Here is a 21,164-nt window from a genome sequence, read left to right as displayed (position 1 = left end):
GCAAAAAACAGAGAAATTTAAGTAGACTAGATAGCATGAATTAACTTTTTTTTTTTTTTTTGACAGAGACAGAGAGGAGCGTGAGGCGGGGAGGGACAGAGACAGAAAGACAGAGAGGATCCCAAGCAGGCTCCGCACTGTCAGCACAGAGCCTGACATGGGGCTCCAACTCATGAAACTGAGATCCTGACCTGAGCCGAAATCAAGAGTCGGATGCTCAACCGACTGAGCACCCAGGCACCCCAGTGTGCATTAAGCAATTACTTTATACTAGTTCTAAGTTTATCCTCATCATCCCTATGGGGAAATTACGTTAGTAATTTTACTTTACAAGTGAAGAAACTCAAAAGAGTCAAGTAAATCTTCTGTAACAAGTCACTAGCAAGAAAACAATGGAGAAGAGAGTAATATTTAATAAATTTAATAAGTTTATTTAATAAATGATGTTGACAAAGCTGGATATCAAGATGAAGAGAAATATCAATTTGTGGTAGGCACTTCACTTTATCATAATAGCAACTATGGTGTTTGGTACTTGCTTATATGTTTGATACACAGAGCTGAAAGTCGCCTGAAACAAACTCTAAATCACATTTCTTTCATTCGTGTGTTTTCAAAGGAACTAATAAATTCAAGAAATGTTTGCTTATTTTTATGTCATTTAAATTTTTCAGTAGTAAAAGCGACCAGAGATGCAGTGTAATATAGTGAAAAAATACTGGCTTTGGGGTTTAAAGGCATACATTTCAATGACAATTTCCACTTGCTATGGAGTTAAGTTGCTTGATCTCAGCCCCAGGTTAATCAAAGTTACATTAGGATTTCATAAAATAGAATAAAATATGTAAAACTTCTGCAACCTAATGAGTACTTACCAAGCATTGCTTGGTAAGCTAATATAAGGCTACCACCATCTTTAACAATAAAGTGACTGCTGTATACAAGGAACATTTAGACCGGAAAGAAAAGTATTTGATTTTATTGCTACTGTGAAAAAATGCCATTAGAGGGTATCCTGATGATATTTTGTAAAATTAGTTGTTGGAACTCTGAACACACAGATATCCTTACACCTCATTTAAACTTCCTATAATACCACAGAAACCTCACCATGAAATATAAAAATGTTTCTGTTGGAATATAAGAATTGTATCTACCCACACTATAGCCCTGGCATTGAATAGTGACTCATGCAATATCAAGCTAGTTTGAAGACCCCTCTCATGGCTAGCAGAGAAATACAGGACAGGCGGCTTTAGAAAGTGTGCCTATGAGGTAACCATAGCCTCAATAATACTGTTCAACAACTAACAACAAAAACAATAGCATTTATTTTGCTCAGAAGTTACAAGCATAGGGTTGGCTGATCCTGACTGGACATCATCACGTCTGCAGGTTGGCTGAGGACTCTGCTTTAGGCTAGACTTGACTGGATAGTTTAGCTTGGCAGCTCAGCTCTCTTTGTCTCTCATCTTTCTCTTGGGACCAGTGCGCTAACCTGAGTATATCATTTTCATGGTAATGGTGGAAGCACAAGAGTAAACCATCATTATTATAATTTTTTGGTTGTTTCTTTTGTTTTTGTTGTGTTTTTGTTTGTTTGCTTTTTAAGTAGGCTCCATGCCCAAAGTGGGGCTTGAGCTCAAGACCCTGAGATCAAGAGTCATATGTTCTACCCACTGAGCCAGCCAGGTGCCCTTGTTTTGTTTTGTTTTGTTTTGAAACATTTATTTATTTTTGAGAGAGAGAAAGAGCATAAGCAGGGGAAGGGCAAAGAGAGAGGGAGACAGAGTTTCCAAAACAGGGTCAGTGCTGTCAGTGCAGAGCCCAATCAATACTGGCTAGAACTCATGAGCCATGAGAACATGACCTGAGCTGAAGTTGGTTGCTTAACTGACTGAGCCACCCAGGTGCTCCTGTTTTTTGTTTTTTTTAAATACTGCGCTTGCTACACATCTGCTAACATTCTTTTGGCCAAAGTAAGTCATATAGTCAACTCCAATGGCAGGGAATTACATGTCTTGCCTGTAGTGGAAGGACACTGCCAAATCACATGGCAAAGGGCATGAATACAGGGAGAGGTGAAGAAATGGTGCCCTTAAATGCAATTTACCACGGTGGTGATTTGGAAAAGAGCTCTGTATGGATCCTGAACTTCTCAGTTCAGAATTTAATATTGCATTCTTAGTATATGCCAGGCCCTGTATTAGGTGGTCAGACTACAAAGATACATAAGACACCGCCTCTGTTCATGAGAACTAACAGTATATTGAAGAAGATACTGAACAAATACCCGCAGTCAAGAGTTCTGGATGCTCTGTAGGAAAGACAATGTCTAACAAAGGTATTAGTATTTCATTTTAACAGGATTAAGAAATGAAGTGATTTGGAACGGTTTTAAACAAGAAGTGATACTTAAAAAGAATTTTAGATTTAATAAGATGTGTGGAGGTGGGGTCATTGAACAGGCCTGGAGGGTATAATTCTGGGAAAGATATGAGCTACAGAGAAAAATGCTGTGCAGATCATGAAAGGTCTTCTTACATGTTGTATGTTGTTTTCATTAGGAATCTGGGTTGCAAGAGACAGAAACCAATTCAGATGAGCTTAATGAAAAAAGAATTGTTTGTTCATTGATACGAAGATGACAGTATCAAGGACTCCCTGTGTCTTGTTTCAGCGTGTCTTTTGTTGGTCTCATTCACGTAGGATCCTTCATAAGACAGAGAATGTGACAACTAGAACCTATGAGGTAATTTATTCACTGTTCATTTAAGTGGAAGATTGAATTTCTTACCTAAGTGTTTTTACATAAAACTCCAGAGAAGCACTGATTGGCCCCAGCATTAATACCTACATATGCCAGGCCGATCACTGTGATAAATGCTGAGTTGCTGAAGAGCAGTTATAAAAATGGCTTATAAATTCCAATCTCTGTCCACCCTCCCATATATATGTTCCAGGACAGAAAAGCAGGCCTGCATTTGTTTGTTGAGCTGTAATTCCATAACAATACATAGTGCTGAGTCTCTTAAACACTATAATATTCTATTGAAGCATATGAAACTGTCAACATTCAATCAGTTTTGACCTCCAAAAAAGGCAATTTCATATGATTCAACCTAAATAGACAATGGCCTTTCTCTGGCTTTAAGCCAACCAACCTTGTGATGTGTCTACGACATGTTCACACCATGAATCAAAGTCCTTTCCCTGTTCTCTGCACAGCAAAACTCTATGCAGAATTATCTGGTTTCTGTTAGAAAGCTGTTTGTACCTATTGTTCCAAAGCCCATGTGACGTCAGCATCACAGCAGCAGCTAACTCCATATAGCTAAGTCTCTCTGCCCTGTGATGAGGAAGCACTGAACTATTCCCAGCAAAGCTCCTACTGACCTCCTTAATTAAAGACTAGTTTCTGGCCATTAATCTGACTAGGTGCTTTTACTCTCATAATATAATGAGTTCATATAATTCTGGATAAATCTGGTTCTCCATCTGAAACTATGCAATCATCCACTCATTTATTCAATAAGTTTGTATTAGGAACCAACTATGCAGGGAATTGTGTGTGTGTGTGTGTGTGTGTGTGTGTGTAAATATTTTACTAAGGGTATTTGGGTAGTGGGCATACAAAAGTGAATAAAACAAAGTCCTTGCTTTCATGGAGCTTACATTCAACTGAAAGGAGACAGACAAATAAATGCATGTATAGCGGTGTTAAGAGCACTGAAGAAGGGGCCCCCGGGGTGGCTCAGTAGGTTAAGTGTCTGACTCTTGATCTCGGCTCAGGTCATGACCTCATGGTTCATGGGCTCAAGCCCCATGTTGGGCTCTGAGGTGACAGTGTGCAGCCTGGTTGGGATTCTCTTTCTCTCTCTCTGCCTCTTCCCTGCTCACATGCATATGCTCTCTCTCAAAATAAATAAATAAACTAAAAAAAAGCACTGAAAAAAAAAATTAAGCAGAGTAAGAAGAATGTACAATGCCAGATTGAGTGAGGATGGAAGCACTTCCTGTTGTGTATTTCCTTTGGTTTGTTTCTCCCCACTAGAATATAAACTAATGAAGGCATGGCTTTTGTCTATTTTGTACTTTTCCCTAGCACCAGTGGTCAAAACAATACCTTTGTATTCTAGAACCAAAATATGGGAGAGTGGACAAAACCTGGGATTCATCTGTCAAATTGGTAAGTTCCTCAGCCACCTAGCTGAAGTGCCCTGACTTCTGGTCCAGCCAAAGAAATATGGGAACTATTGTCAGGTTGCTGTAGAATGAGGTAAAAACCAAGAAGCTTTTCAACTGACTTTATTAAGGAATAATTTGCACCTAGTAATTAATAAACAACTAGCTTTATCCAGGCTGACACATTCCAGTTTAGGTTTATATCAGTCAGCTCAGGCTGCCATAATGAAGCACCGAGGACTGGGTGGCTTAAACAATAGAAATTTATTTTCTCTCAGTTCCAGAGGCTACAGGTGCAAGATCAAGGTGTCGGCAGGATTGGTTTCTGGTGAGATCTCTCTTCTTGGTTTGTAGCTGTCCTGTTCCCTTCTCACACTAGCCTTTCCTCTGTGTGCTCACAGAAAGTGGGAGGTGGGGCTTGGAGGGGAGAGGGGAAAGGATAGAAGGGGACCAGGTGGGGGCCAGGGGGAGAGAAATCTTTAGTATCTCTTCCTCTTATAAGGACACCAGTTTATCTGATTAGGGATCCAACCCTCAGGACTTCATTTAACCTTAATTACTTCCTTAAAGGCCCCATTGCAGGGGCGTCTGGGTGGCTCAGTAAGTTAAGGGTCTGACTTTGGCTCAGGTCATGACCTCGTGGTTTGTGGGTTCGAGCCCCAATTCCAGCGTGGTGCTGACAGCTCAGAGCCTGGAGCCTGCTTCAGATTCTCTGTCTGTGTCTCTCTCTGCCCCTCCCCTGCTTGTGTGCTCGCTCTCTCTCTCTCTCAAAAATAAATAAAAACATAAAAAAGTATAGATACATTTGGGGTCAGGATGTTAACATATACATTTTTGGGGGACACAATTCACCCCATAACAAGGTTACAAACATTATGTTATTATATGTTTTTATTTATGAGCATAATACTTTCAGTCCTTTCAGGTAAGATACTTAATGAGGCCAATATGGAACTCCTAAGAGCATAAAATGCTCAACTTCAGCATTAAACTACAAGGCAAAACTAAGGGTCGGGCCAGGGGGTGGAGCAGCTGTTTCCCCAGGGCTGGAATCTCCCCAGCTTTGGAATTTGTTTTAGACACTTATTAAATAGCTGTTGAATGACAGAGATAGGTAGGGGATATGGTCAAAGTATGGTCAAAGGGAAGTTTCTTTTTTTTTTTTTTAATTTTTTTGATGTTTTATTGTTTATTTTTGAGACAGAGAAAGCACGAGCTGGGGAGGGGCAGAGAGAGAGGGAGTCAGGAGCCGTAGCAGGCTCCGTGTTGACAGCAGAGAGATGTGGGGCTTGAACTCAGGAGCCCTGAGATCATGACCTGAGCCAGTTACTTGCTTAGCCAACTGAGCCACCCAGGTGCCCCAAAGGGAAGTTTTTTAAATTGCTTTCTGTCACTCAAGTGAAAGATACAGGATTACTATCACTTAGTTAGTGTTGCCTCAGGCCCTATCTTTATTCTTCTGTGGCCAAAAGCCCCTGCTGAGACAAATCAACCCTGCCAAATGAGGACACTTTTTAAAAAATGTATTTGTGATCCTGATTTTTTTTTTTAATTTTTATTTTTGAGAGGGAGAGAGCAAGAGCAGTGGAGGAGCAGTGAGAGAGAGAGAGAGAGAGAGAGAGAGAGAGAGAGACAGAAAGACAAAGGACCTGAAGCAGGCCCTGCAGTAACAGCAGAGAGCCCAGTGTGAAGGTGGAACTTACGAATTGTGAGATGACGACCTGAGTCAAAGTCAGACCATTAATCGACTGAGCTACTTGATCTTGATTTTAAAACCCGGCTTGTGTTTAGATCCAAAATCCTAGGGGGCGCCTGGGTGGCGCAGTCGGTTAGGCGTCCGACTTCAGCTCAGGTCACGATCTTGCGGTCTGTGAGTTCGAGCCCCGCGTCAGGCTCTGGGCTTATGGCTCAGAGCCTGGAGCCTGCTTCCGATTCTGTGTCCTGCCCTCCTCTCTCTGCCCCTTCCCCGTTTCATGCTCTGTGTCTCTCTGTCTCAAAAATAAATAAACATTAAAAAAAAAAAAAAATCCTGCCCAGCAGCCACAAAATCTAACCCTGACACAGCTGTGAGCACATACTCAGTTTTCAAAAACTCACTCAAAATCCTTTACTTGTCCCTCATGCACTCAATGCAGAAAATATATAATCTTCAGAAATACTCCCTAAAGTCTCTTCAAGTTGTCTTCACATTTGCTGCCCTCAGGCACTGCCGAAAATGCAAAATCTTTTGCGCATTTCTTGCCTCAAATTCTTTTTGAGGGGAAGGGCAGAGAGAGAATTCTAAGCAGGCTCAGCACTGTCAGCGTGGGGTTTGAACTTGCAAACTGCAAGGTCATGACCTGAGCTGAAATCAAGAATCAGTAGCTTAAACGACTGAGCCACCCTTGCATCCCGCCTCAGTTTCTTTCTAAACATGGCCTGGGATTTCCTGACCAATCCTGTGCACTCCTGAACTCTTCTTGTTTTCCTCTCCTTCAAAAACCAAGACCTACTCTGAAAAGGCAATTTTTGAGGAAGGGAGGGAGAGAGAAAAGATAGGAACACTGATATGCCAATAATATTTTTCCCTGTTCCTCTCTCCCATCTCACCAATATAAATAATTAATATACATTTATTAGGTCAACACACTGATTTCAGTAGATAAATGGTTAACCTTATTAGCACTTGATAATGAGGAAATAGTGTTCCAACCAATGGTAGTCAACACTGTAAATCAAAAGATATATTTATGTTTACTGTAGCATTATTTACAATAGCCAAGATATGGAAGCAACCCAAGTGTCAACTGAAAGATGAATGGGTAAGTGTATATACACACACATACACACATAGTGGAATATTATTCAGCCATAAGAAGGAGATCTTGCCATATGCAACAAGATGGATGGATCTAGAAGGTATAATGCTAAGTAAAATAAGGCATCAGAGAAAGACAAATACCCTATGATTTCACTCATATGTGGAATTTAAGAAAAAATGAGCAAAGAAAAAAGAGAGTCAAACAATCCGCCCTCCAAAAAAAAAAAAAAAAAAAAAAAAACAACCAAAAAACCCAGACTCTTAGATACAGAGAACAAACTGGTGGTTGTCAGAGGGGAGGTAGGTGGGGGTGCAGTTGAAATAAATAAAGGAAATTGAGAGAACATTTATTTTTTTACAGAATCTCTTTAATGTTTATTTATTCTGAGACACAGAGTGAGATGGAGCATGAGCAGGGGAGGGACAGAGAGAGAAGGAACAAGAGAATCCCCAGCAGGCTCCATGCTGTCAGCTCAGAGCCCACACAGGGTTCAATCTCATGAACTGTGAGGCCATGACCTCCGTGGAAATCAAGGGTGGATGCTTAGCCCACTCAGCCATTCAGGCGCCCCGAGAGTACACTTACCTTAATTAGCATTGGAAAATGTATAGAATTGTTGAATCATTGTATTATACCCTTGAAACTAATATAACACTGTATGTCAATTATACTTGAATTAAATAAAATAAAAATGCAAGTTAATCTCTAGTATATATTAGTTTAGGATTCAGTGTATGGGTGACATTTCAAGTTGGATTAATCTTCAACATAATCTATAGGACAAGAAAAATAAGGATGCTGATCAATTGTTTTGGCGGGACACAATCCGACAGGGAAAATCGTGTAAATTTTTTTCCTTAAGCTGTTCAGAGCCGCATTATTGTAAAACGTAACAGACTGTCAACAACCTAAACACCAGCGCTTGAATATTAGGTAAATTGGAAAGAATACGGCGAAGTACTAGACCCAAATAGTTTAGAAGTTAAAGGAACATGGCCTAACAAATTACTGTTAATGGGGAAAACAAGGAGGCACAAGACCCTAGGTACAATTCCCTAAATACACTTCAAAAAAAGATTCCCGTTATGATAATAATGATGATGAGATTTTCCCTAAGTTCTCTATTCTTCTAACGTTTTAGTGTCATAAATAAAAATTGGAAGACAAATGAAAAACGAGAACAAAAACTACACCTTTACCTTACTGTGTATTTGTATACGACAACATTTGAAAGACGGTCTCAATAAGGCAAAGAGCTCTTGTAAAGCTCCACGTTCCGTCCTTTGCAGAGGCAAGGAAACCCGAACGTGACCCGACAACCTGCGAGTCTTTCAACAAACTCAAGCCAACCTTCACGGATCGCCCTGGAAGCTCCGTGGGTCCCGGCACGCCTTCCAGAAACGCCTCCCGGCCTCTGCGACGAGGCCGGAAGTGACGCACAAGCTGCGACGCCCGCGCTGGCAGTCCGCTGCCGCCGCCGCCGCCGCCGCAGCCGCCGGAGCGCGCTTTAGTAGCCTTCAGAGACGGCGGGCTTTCCCTGGATGGTTGCAGCAGGAGGATCATGACGGGGAAGAAGTCTTCCCGGGAGAAGCGGCGTAAACGAAGTGGTCAGGAGGCGGCTGCGTCGCTCGCGGCACCGGACCTGGTGCCCGCCCTCGCCAGTAGCGGCAGTGGAAGCACCAGCGGCTGCGGGAGTACCAGCGGCTGCGGGAGCGTCACCTGCTGTGGGAACACCAGCTTCAGTGGAAGTGTCACCGGCGGTGGGAGCGGCGGCAGCTGCTGGGGCGGGAGCAGCGTGGAGCGCAGCGAGCGCCGGAAGCGGCGGAGCACTGACTCATCTTCCAGCGTCTCGGGGTCCCTGCAGCAGGTGCGTGCGCGTCCTTCTCGCTGCTGTTTGAGCGGCTGCATTCTCCCAGGAAGGCGGACGGAAGGCTGGATGTGACGGCGGATGGAGGTCTGGTTGTAGCTCAGTTACCGCTGCGACCGCGAGCTTCCACCCGGTCTTGAGGTTCATTTTCCTAAGTACCGGTGAACCGCATACTCCCGATTGTCTAGCTCTTTGCGTTTGGCCCCTTCCACTCCTGTGGCAATCTGTCTGAAAAGTATGGGTGGAGGGCTAGCCTTCAATGCCCATGAGAGTCACGCTTTACTTCTCTCTTCATCTTCACCTTTTAATAGATAATGATTAACTTTACAATATAGGATGAGAAAATTGAGGCTCGAAGAGGTTTATGAACTTTACCCACAGTCATAGTTTATTAATAACACTTAAATTTGAATACAAAATCTGATTATAAAAGCCATGTTCTTTATACTTTAGCTATCTATCAAGATACCGCCGTTTAAAAAAAATTGCTCAGGGACGCCTGGGTGGCTCAGTCGGTTCAGCGTCTGACTTCAGCTCAGGTCACGATCTCGCGGTTTGTGAGTTCCAGCCCCACATCGGTCTCTGTGCTGACAGCTCAGAGGCTGGAGCCTGCTTTGGATTCTGTGTCTCCCTCTCTGTCTGCCCCTCCCCCACTTGTGCTCTGTCTCTCTGTCTCTGTCAAAAATAAATTTTAAAAAATGGTTATAAGAGAAAAGCCTGAATACCTAAACTTCATACAACACAGAAATCAAGAAGTCAAATTGCTGGGTCAGATTTTATGCATTTAAAAAGATTTGGTAGAGGGGCGCCTGGTTGGCCCAGTCATTAAACCTTGGACTCTTGATTTCCTTTCAGGTCATGATCTGTTTGTGGGTTCCAACCCTGTGTTGGGGTCTGCACTGACAGCCTGGAACCTGCTGGGGACTCTCTCTGTCCCTACCCCACCCACTGGCTTTCTGTCTCAAAATAAATAAACTTAAAAACAAAAACAAGAAAAAGTTTTGGCAGGTACCACTAAATGCTTTCCAAAAAAGGCTTTACTGATTTATAGTCTAAATATTACAAAAGAGTACCCATTTCTGCAAATATTCATTATATCCATTTTTGAAAAATTTGTCAGCTTAATGGGTGAAATTGATGTTTCATGTTTTATATACTCTTGATTAATAGTGAGATTGAACATACTAATATTTAGTTACCATTGGATTCCTTATTATGTAAATTGCATATACATATCCTTGGGCCATTTTTCTTTTTGGTTATTTTCAGCTTTTTTTTTTTTTTAATTCATTTTTGAGAGAGATCACAGTGGGTAGGCAGAAAGAGGGAGACACAGAGTTTGAAGTAGGCTCCAGGCTCTGAGCCATGGGCACAGAACCCCTCACGGGGCTAGAACCCATTAAGTGTGAGATCATGACCTGAGCTGAAGTGGGCCCCTCAACCGACTCAGCCACCCAGGTGTCCCAGTTATTTTCGGCTCTTTACTGATAAGTTCTGAATCTTTCTACATAAACTCTTGGTTCTAATCTTCTGTGTAAAGTATACTGCAAAAGTTACTACAACTTTGTCTATGGTGTAACTGAAGTTTTTTATTTCTTTGTGGTCAAGGCTAGTACTTTCCTTTGCCTTCTGAATTTGTGTGTTTAGGAAGATCTTTCCAGGGGCGCTTGAGTGGCTCAGTCAGTTAAATATCCGTCTGACTTAGGCTCAGGTCCTGAGCTCATGGTTTCTGAGTTTGAGCCCCGTGTTGGGCTCTCTTGCTGTCAGCACAGAACTCGCTTCAGAGCCACTGTCCACCCCCCACCCTTTCTCTCTGTCCTTCCCCCACTTGCACTCTTTCTCTCTTTCTCTCAAAAATACATAAACATTAAAAAAAAGAGGAAGATCTTTCCATATTCCCTTCCCAACCTGTCCTAGAACTATTCTTTATTTTAATATTTTTAAACATTACATCCTTATTTATTTTTTAAGTTTATTGTTTTGAGAGAGAGCGAGAGAGCGTGGAAGGAGCAGAGAGATGGAGAGAGAGGGAATCCCAAGCAGACTTTGCATCGTCAGCGTAGAGCCTGATGCAGGGCTGGAACCCATGAACTGTGAGATCATGACCTGAGCCTGAGTCAGACACTTAACCAACTGAGCCACTAGGTGCCCCTAAACATTACATCTTTTTTTTTTTTTTTTTTTAAACATTACATCTTTTAATTGGGAGTTGTGGAAACACAGAAACCCATTTATTTTTATGCATTTTCTCGTATTTAGCCACATTATTATTAGTTTCAAATGACTTAGAAAAATTTGTGTTAACAGGAAGTTTTGTCTATTCTTTTTCAGCACTAATATATCTTGTTTTTTGTACTTTTTCATTATCTAAGACTTTTAGTGTAGTGTTTAGCAGAAGCAATGACAATAGGCATTTTTTTTCCCATTTGTTTTTTTTAGTGGGAACGTTTCTTTTTTTCTGGAACATTTCTAATGTTCACCCATAAGTATATTTGCCAAAGGTTGTGGAAGATACTTATCATCAAATTAAGGAGATTTTCTCCAATTCCTAGTTCACTGAGGGGCGTAAAGTGTTATTAGATGCTTTTATGGCATTCTGTTTAGATAATCACATAGCTTTCCTGCTTTAATCTGAAAATGTAATTTTTGGTAAGTTGGTAAATTAATTCACGTTAAACTGTCTTGTAGTCTTGGAATAGATCCTGTTTGGCTTGGTTATTGTACTCAGCTGGAATTTGATATTCTTTCTTTTGTGTTTTATGTTTCTAAGTTAAGTCAGCCTATGGTTTTTATTTGTGTAGATATCCTGTCTGGTTTTGGTATCAAGATTTTACTAGCCTAATGGATTGATTTGGGAAGCTTTGCATTTTGGGGATGTGTTCCAGAATAGTTTCTCTGTCTCTCTCTCTCTGTCTCTTTCTCTCTTTCTCCCTTTTCTCTTTCTTTCTTTCTTTCTTTCTTTCTTTCTTTCTTTCTTTCTTTCTTTCTCTCTGTCTCTCTGTCTCTCTCTCTGTCTCTCTCTCTCTTTCTCTCTTTCTCTCTTTCTTTCTGTTTATTTATTTTTGAGAGAGGGAGAGAGCACAAGCCGGGAATGGACAGAGAGAGGGTGGGGACAGAAGATACAAAGCAGGCTCCGCACTAATAGCACTGAGCCTGATGTGGGGCTCAATCTCACGAACTGTGAGATCATGACCTGAGCTGCAGTTAGATGCTCAACCGACTAAGCCACCCAGGTGCCCCAGTTTATATCTTTTTCTTGAAGATGTATCAGAACTGGACTATTGGACCATACAGCTGTGTGGGTCTGGTGAGTGTTTTAGGGGCAGGTTTTATTTATTTATTTGTTTTTACTTTTTTTTCCCTCCAATTATTTGATAGTTATAGATCTATTCAGTTTTTCCATACCTTGTAGATTTAATTTTGGATATCATCATTCTTATCTTAATTGTTTCCATATCTTTTATACTCTTTATCATGATGAGAGGCCAATAAGCTACATATTGTAAACATTCGCATGCAGAACTAAACCCTAGTTTTAATTTATGAAGGAAAAAAGAGTTCAGTATATATTAGGCATGTAGAGAAGACCTCAGAATTCTGAATGCCATTATATCTGTTTTACATTGCATTCCCTATTATTATTGTTGGTAACAGCTTTATAGAGATATAATTCATATACCATATAATTCACCTCTTTCAAGTATACAGTTCACTGGTTTTGAGCGTATTCATGGAGTTGTACAACCATCACTGTGGTCAGTTTTAAAATACTTTCATCACCCCCAAAAGAAACCCAATGTGAACCTTTCAGCTCTCATCCCTAATACTCACCGCTACCACATTCCATCCCTGGGCAGTCACTACTTCCTATCTCTATAGATCTATAGATTTTCCTGTTCTGGACATTTTATGTGAATGGAATGATATTTCAGTGAATGGCTGTTCCACAATTGGTTTTTCCATTTTTCACTTGATGGACATTTGGATTGTTTCCACCTTTTGGCTATTACGAATAAAGCTGCTATGAACATTTGTGTACCAGTTTTTGTGCAGGCATGTGGTTACATTTCTCTTGGATGTATATCTAGGAATGGAATTGCTGGGTCATAGGGTAACTTTTTGAGGAGCTGCCAGACTGTTTTTCTAAGCAGCTGTACCACTTTCTATTCCTACTAGCAGTGTGTGAGAGCTCCAGTTTCTCTACATCCTCACTAACACTTGAATTATTTTGTGAGCCATTAAAACGAGCTAACGTTCTTTACTTTTTCAGTCTAATTATCATAATAGTCTTTAAAATTGGCATGTTTTTAAATGACTTTTAAAACAATTCTATTAGAAAATATAATAAACAGGGGCTCCTGGGTGGCTCACAAAGTTGACGAAGCATCCAACTTCCGCCCAGGTCATGATCTCACGGTTTGTGGGTTCAAGCCCCTCATCGGTCTCTGTGCTGACAGCTCAGAGCCTGAAGCCTGCTTCAGATTCTGTGTCTCCCTTTCTCTCTGCCCCTCCCCCCAACTTGTGCTCTGTCTCCCTCCGTCTCAAAAATAAACATTAAAAAAAATTAAAAAAAAAGAAAATAATGATAAACATACCTGAACTATATAGTCAGGGAGAATTTTCTTGAAGAAATGCCTTTTGAATTGATATCTGAATTTGTTACTTTTAAGAGTATAGGATGGGGGAGGGGGGAGTGGGAGGAAAGACCGTTCAAGTGGGAATGGTACATACAAAAGCCCTGCCTATGTGAGGTGAAGGGAGAACAGGTTATATTTGAAGGCCCAGATAGGCTTTGTTATCCAAAGATCAGTGTGAATTCACTGGAAGGTTATAAATAAGGAGGATGAGTATATGTACATTTTATAGAATCTATTCTAGTAACAGTATACAAAACAGATTGGAGAGACAGATTAGATGTAAGGCACCCAGTTTAGTAGCTGCTAAGGTAATCTAGGCAAAAGATGATGGTACCTTGGACCAGGATTATGGCAGTAGATTTGGAGAAACTGATAGATTTGGGAGATAAGAGGTAAAATTGACAGAAATGTTTTAAATTACTTGGCTGCTTTGAATATGATTAAATTACATAGCATTTTTAAAATGAGCATAGCTCCTGATAAGCAGTAATACTTTATAATATTTGTGATCTTTAACATTTTTGCTGCTGTGCCATTCTGTTTTATGAATTTAAGAATAACGATGCATACATAAAATTTTTAGTTGAGTGGCCTGTGAGAGTAATATCCTAATTCTTCAGAAGTCTAAAATTATAGGAGGTCACTCAATAGTGAGTATATTTTATTTTTCTTTTTTTGATGATGAGTATATTTCCTTTTATATGTCCTAAGGTGGTATTTCTTCACTTAATATCACCTTATCAAGTTAAGTGTAGTTTGGAGAGTAATATCAAGGAATATTGAACAATTAAAAGTCCTTGTTAATGGCTTTAGGTAAATAATCTATGCAAGCAAAGAATTTGGAAATGTTTAATGAAGTAGTTATTAAATATAAATGTATGACATCATATACATTCTCCTTTATTTAATGGTTCATTGTCTCTTTTAATTTTAGGATACCAGATACCTTCTGCCAACTTTGGAAAAAGAATTATTCTTGGCAGAGCACAGTGACCTTGAAGAAGGTGGACTGGACCTGACTGTGTCACTAAAACCAGTTAGTTTCTACATATCAGACAAAAAAGAAATGCTTCAGCAGTGTTTCTGTATCATAGGCGAGAAGAAGTTACAGAAGATGCTTCCTGATGTGTTAAAGGTATTTCATTACATATATTATTGGATTATACCCAATATAGAAATATGTACCTTTTTTGTAGCTGTCATTTTACTTAATGTAAATTATGTAATTGGATGTTTTCAACTAAAACAGGCTACTTCAAAAAGATTAAAAAAAGGGATTTTGGAGAACTATAAATGGCTTTGTATATTGAAAAGTTTGCCAAGAGGGGCACCTGGGTGGCTCAGTCAGTGAGCATCCGACTTTGGTTCAGGTCATGATCTCCCAGTTCCTGAGAGGTTCCTGCGTTCAAGCCCCATATCAGGCTGCTGGCACAGAACAGTTTTTGAATCCTCTCCCACTCTTTCTGCCCTTACCCCGCGCACACGTCCTCTCTCTTTCTCTCTCACAAAAATGAAAAATAAATAAAAATTTAGGTAAGGAATGTATTGACCTTTTGGAAATAATTCTGTTAAATGCAGGCAATTTTAGTAACTAAATTAGAGGTATAATGATTCTTTCTGGTGCTTTAGGAAATAATTCTGCTATGTAACAGTGCACAATATTGGTTGGCAAAAGCTTATATTTCATTAAATTCAGAAATATTTTCGTATATTCATGGTATTCTAATTTTACAGTTGTGGAAATAGGGCTTAGGATCAAAGATGTTTAGAACCAGCACTTGAGTATTTAAATCATTAGAGGAATTACCTAACAAATAGGCTGCTATTAAAAACATCTGGGTACCTGACTTACTCCTTAGTTTGTTCTTTCCTAACAAACTTGACTTTATTTTCATCAAGTGTCTGTAAGTTATAATGTTTACGTATTAATTGGCCCGTTTTTCAGATTTCATCTCAGTGAAAAGATTTATCTGGCTTTTAATTTGTTTTAATGTAAGATTTTGCTAACCAGACTTTTTTCTTTGTAATTGCTGTTTTCCAGTTTACATTGGTGCTGTATTACATAAGTGTATTTCTTTTAATGTCATTTTCTTTAGAACTGTTCAATAGAAGAAATTAAAAAGCTGTGCCAGGAACAGTTAGAGCTCCTATCTGAAAAAAAAATCTTGAAGATTCTTGAGGGTAAGAACATATTTCTACACTCTGGTAACTTATTAGTTAATATTATATTTAGCATAAATCCTAGGTTATTCTTTTTTTAACTTGGATATTACTTTAATTTCATTAAAGTAATGATAATCATTGGATAATCATTGAGTAATTTTTTACTTCTGTTTGTACTTTGAAATACAGTTTACATATCAGAATAGCATTTCAAGAATAGATTTTTTGTTATCATTTTCTGAAATCAACTGTGTAGGTAAGAGCATAAGTTTGTACACAATAATAAAATGAAATGAAAGATTTTACCCAAAACACTGTAAAAAATTATTAATTATTGAGATAGCTTTTCTTGAAATAATTTTTTATTTTCTGCTTTATGTTCTTACGGCTTTTAATTGCCTGTTGTATACTGCTTTTGCTCTAATAAGACCTGGATGCAGAGTGGGAAGAATTTCTTGGAAATTACCTACATTTATCTGTCTGCCTGAAGTATGACTCTGTGACATTATTAGCTGTAGAATTTTAGATTTTCAAGCTTATTTTTTTCTTTTGGAACTGTACAAGGATTTTAGCATTAATATTACAAGAGAAGAAGCAGAAAAATGGAGACACTGGATTCCCAGAGATAACATCTTTTTTAAATGTGAAATGGTTTAATGGGGTGATGTGGCTGGCTCAGTTGGTAGAGCATATGACTCAGCGTTGTGAGCTTGAGCCCCACGTTGGGTATAGAAATGACTTGAAAATAAAACCTGGAAAAAAAAAATAAAAAATTTAAAATGGTTTAATGGAGTTTGTAACTTTGCTAATAGATGTATACATCTGGGTATAGTCTGTAAGTATATACACACACACACACATACATCTATGAAATAGATAAAGGGAAGGCAATTAGAAATACCTAATAAAGCATCGAAAAAACTCATTTTAAACGTAAGCAATTAAAAACGTCCTCTCATCAGTTACAAAGTTCTTTAATTTGCATCATTTTTCTGGATGACACTTTGTGTAATGATTAAATTATTCTGACATTTTATAAGTATGCGTTCAACAGTTTATTTTATTTATAAGGTGACAATGGTATGGACTCTGATATGGAAGAGGAGGCAGATGATGGCCCTAAGATGGGATCTGATTTAGTCAGTCAGTAAGTTAAAAACTTTCATTTCCGTTTCAAAATTTCTTTGTTGTTCCTTCAGTGATTTCTTACCTCAAGAATGTGATTGTTTTTCTGTGTTGTATTTATATAAAATGATTCAACAGTGTAGATTTGTTTACTTATAATAATTGATTTTGGTATATATGAACATACAGTTAATTGCTTTCAGGATTAAGATGATTTTCTTAAACTACTAGTCATAGATGTAAAACAGTGATGCCGGCCTGCAGCTGAATCACTTCTGTCATTTGGAATTTGAATTAACTACTAGTGATACTCACTATTTATTAAGTACTTTCTCTACCAGGTATTGTGTTAGTAGTTTAGAACACTTTAACTCACTGACTTCTTCTAGTACCTGTTAATATCAGGTGATAATTGTCACATTTCACAGATGAGATAGTAAGGTGGTTCATTTTATATAGGTACATAAAATTTGACTATTGTGATGATAAAAAACACCCAGAGTTTTGGGGATGCTGATATAAGCCTTTTTATTTTGGAAAATTTCAAACTTACATAAAAGTTGAAAGAATCATATAATGAAATCAGCAACATTAACATTTTGTTATTTTTGCCTTCTCTCTCTTTATCACTTTTTTTTTTTCTCTCAGAGCCATTGCATTAGTTTGTTAGGACTGCCATAGCAAAATATCATACACTGGTTGACTTAAAGAAAAGTTCATTTTCTTATAGTTCTGGAGGCTGGAAGTTCAAGATCAAGGTACTGTCAGGGTCGTTTCCTCTGAGGCCTCTCTTCTTGGTTTGCAGATGGCCACTTTGTTGCTGCTTCTTGACTTGTTTGCCCTTCTCTCTGTGTGTCCCCTGTGTCCTCCCCGTGGACAGGTGTCTCTCCCCATGTCCTGATCTCTTCTTTATAAGGACACCAGTAAGATTGGATTAGGGTGCACCATAATGGCCTCATTTTAACTTAATTACCTCTTTGTTTTTTTTTAATTTTTTAATACTTATATTTGAGAGAGAGAGAGAGAGGAAGAGAGAGAGCACGCTAATGGAGGGGCAGAGAGAGAAGGAGACACAGAATCTGAAGCAGCCTTTAGGCTCTGAGCTGTCAGCACAGAGCCGGATATGGGGCTCGAACTCATGCACTGCGAGATCATGACCTGAACCGAAGTAGGACACTTAACCAACTGAGCCACCCAGGTGTTCCGCTTAATTACCTCTTTTAAGGTCCTATCTCCAAAATAGTCCTATTCTTTTTTTTTTTTTTTAATTTTTAAGTTTATTTATTTTTGAGAGACAGCAGGTGGGGAGGGACAGAGAGAGGGAGAGAGAAAATCCCAAACAGCTTCTGCACTGTCAGCGCAAAGCCCAGAGTGGGACTTGAACTCACAAAATGAGATCATGGCCTGAGCCAAAACCAAAGCTGGACGCTTAACTGACTAAGCCCCCCAAGTGCCCCCAAAGTAGTCATATTCTGAGACACTGGGGTTGAGGCTTCAACCTATGAATTTTTTATTAGAGGGAAACATAATTAAGCCCATAAATCTGTTTTTTTTTAATTTAGTTAAATTTTATTAATTTTTTTATTATTATTTAAATCCAAGTTAGTTAACATATTGTGTAGTAATGATTTCAGGAGAATTTAGTGATTCATCACTTACATATAATACCCAGTGTTCATCCCAACAAGTGCCCTCCTTAATGCCCATCACCCATGTAGCCCATCCTCCCACCCATTAATTTTTGTTTTAGAGAGAGAGAGAGAGAGAGTGAGAGAGCAAGCAGGGGAGAGGGGCAGAAAGAGAGAATCTTAAGCAGGCCCCATGCTTAGCATGGAGACTGGTGCAGGGCTGGATCCTACGACCTTGGGATTAGACCTGAGCCAAAATCAAGAGTCCTTTGCTCAACTGACTCAGCCACCCAGGGGCCCCACCCATAAATCATTTAAAAATAAGTTGCAGATGTCATAGCATGTCATGCTTAATTCTGTATGTGTTTCCTAAAAATAAGGACAGTCTACTCCATAGCCACAATACAATGTCACTTAAAAAAAAAAAAGCAATAATTCAAATAATGTCCTCTAATATATTGCCCACATAAAATTTGCCCTATTACTAAAAAAAATATTTTATAGTGTATTTATTTATTTTAATTAATGAACTGATTCTGATCCAGGATCCAGTTAGAATTCATGTGTTTCATTTGACTGTTAGCATAACAAAGCTGAGTTTAAAGGGAGGGTTTAGATGTGAGAAATAAAAGCTTAATGACTAGCCTGGGAACTTAGTGCACATCTTAAAGGAATTTAAGAAATAACAAAGTAGGGGCACCTGGATGCCCCTACTCGGTTGAGCCTCTGGCTCTTGATTTAGGCTCAGGTTGTGATCTCAAGTGTGGAGGCTGCTCAGGATTCTTTCCCTCCCTCTCTCCCTCCCCCTCCTGTACTCGTGCGTGAGTTTTCTCTCTCTCTCTCAAAGTAAATAAACATAAAATAACTTTAAAAATAACAAGTTAAGCCAAAAGAAAGTTGGAAAAATGAAACAAACAAATGTAAACATTAAAACTAAAGAAATAGTAAGCAAACAAAAGGATGAGTAAGTTATAAACTTGGTCTTTGTAAAGACCAGAACATAGATTAACTCCTTGGATTAAGGAAGGACATCAGTGGAGAACAGTTATAATTGAGATTAGGAAGAAAGAAGGAGATAATATCATAATTATAGATAGGTGTGAATTCATGCACAGCATTGTATAAACAAAGTTGAAACTAGCAAATGGATGATTTTCTATCAGAATACAAATAAACCAAGTAGACTTTCTGCAAAAGTAGAAAATTTGGAGATTAACAAGAAATTAGAAAGTGAATAGGGATCTACTGTTGAAAAAACTCCAAGACAAGGTGAATTCACAGCTGAATTATTACTTAATAAGTCAAAACATGTAAAGTGTTTACAGCTAATAAAATATTCAATAATGCCTTCTGTTGTTATTTTCAAACACGTCACACCTGTGTTATTTAAATTATTTCAGGCTGTAGGAAAAGGTGTAAAGGTCTTCAATTTACTTTAGGATTTCTGCATAGCTTTAGTACCCCAAATCTCCTAAGTAGTGACGAAAAAGTGTATGGGGATTATAGGCCTTCTCACTTGTGAATATAGATGTAAAGATTGTAACTACATATTAGCATGTAGAATCCAGCGTTCTATCAAGTAAGTAGTTACACCACTGACCGTGTAGAATTTATTCCAGGAATAAATGTACAGGAAATTTAATTAGAAAGTCTATTAGCATAATTCATATCAGCAAATTAAAGAAGAAAAATTATATGGTCTGATAAGTAGATACTAAAAAGGCCTTTGATAATATTCAGCAGTCATTTCCAATATAAGCTATAGGTAAAAAAGGTACCGTAGAAAATGATTCAGATACGATGAAGGCATTTGACCAAATTTAACTACCCACTTAGTGAATTAAAATGAGGAGCTAGACAGGAAGCCTGTTATGGCCATTAATTTTAAACATTTTCTAGCATTTCTAAACATTAAACATTTCTAGCAAATGCAGTTAGACCAAAAGAAAGATGGGTGGTGGAGAGTAATTAATTTTGATATGATAAGCTTTGGAAGAAGAAATAACTGTATTTCTCTTTTCAGTTTATAAGATTATAAATCTAGAATAGCTGAGAGATTCTAGGTTCTTAAAAAAGACTAGAATTTGATAAGATGGACTATATATAAGCATAAGAAAATCAACAACTGTTCCCTCTTATAGCAGAAGCATCTATAAAAAGAATGCATTAAGCTTTTCCAGACAGACAGATGTGTGTGTGTGTGCATGTGTGTGTGTGTGTGTATAGGGTATGTATAGTTACATAAAAGAGATTTATTATAGGAATTGGTTCATGTGCTTATGGATGCCAAGAAGTCCCATGATCGGCTGATCTGCTCTCTGTAAGATGGAGAACAAGAAAAACTGGTGGCAAAATACAGTCTTAGTCCAAAGGACTCCAGAAGCCCAGAAACCAGGAGTGCCCCATGTTCCAGGGCAGATGAATGTCTGAACTCCAGCAGACGGAGCTAATTTGCCCTTCTGCCTTTTTTATTCTAGCCCTGAAAGGATTGGATGATGACAGCTCAGGACTATCTGCTTTATTCAGTTCACCAGTTCAAATGCTAATCTCTTCAGGAAGCATCCTCACAAACACCCAGAACTTATGTTTTACTGGCTATCAGGCATTCTTGTGCTGTCACAGGGAACTAAAAAAAAAAAAAAAAAACTCTTCATACAAATTACAAAAACTAGGATGTGCTTTCCAAATACATCTTATAGGAAATTTATGAAGAATATCCTAACATTTTACCAAAAGACAAAAATCATCTGAAGAAAAT

General features: G+C 38.7%; 1 protein-coding gene across 2 annotated transcripts in view; it reads left to right on the top strand.

Annotated features, from left to right (window-relative positions):
* Nucleotides 1-8,448: 8,448 nt before the first annotated feature.
* Nucleotides 8,449-21,164, top strand: part of CAAP1 (caspase activity and apoptosis inhibitor 1) — a 51,969-nt gene continuing 39,253 nt past the window's right edge. Inside the window, exons 1-4 of one of the 2 annotated variants that reach the window (XM_030293268.2) lie at nt 8,449-8,853; nt 14,425-14,625; nt 15,587-15,671; nt 16,725-16,800. In XM_030293268.2, the coding sequence (XP_030149128.1) occupies nt 8,548-8,853; nt 14,425-14,625; nt 15,587-15,671; nt 16,725-16,800 (668 nt within the window). In that variant the 5' untranslated portion in view covers nt 8,449-8,547. The other variant, XM_030293269.1, reaches the window with a different exon arrangement.

The sequence above is a fragment of the Lynx canadensis genome, chromosome D4, assembly GCF_007474595.2.
Source record: "Lynx canadensis isolate LIC74 chromosome D4, mLynCan4.pri.v2, whole genome shotgun sequence".
Taxonomy (NCBI): Eukaryota; Metazoa; Chordata; class Mammalia; order Carnivora; family Felidae; genus Lynx; species Lynx canadensis.
Note: the sequence above shows the minus strand (reverse complement) of the source record. Positions and strands in the feature narration are given on the sequence as shown.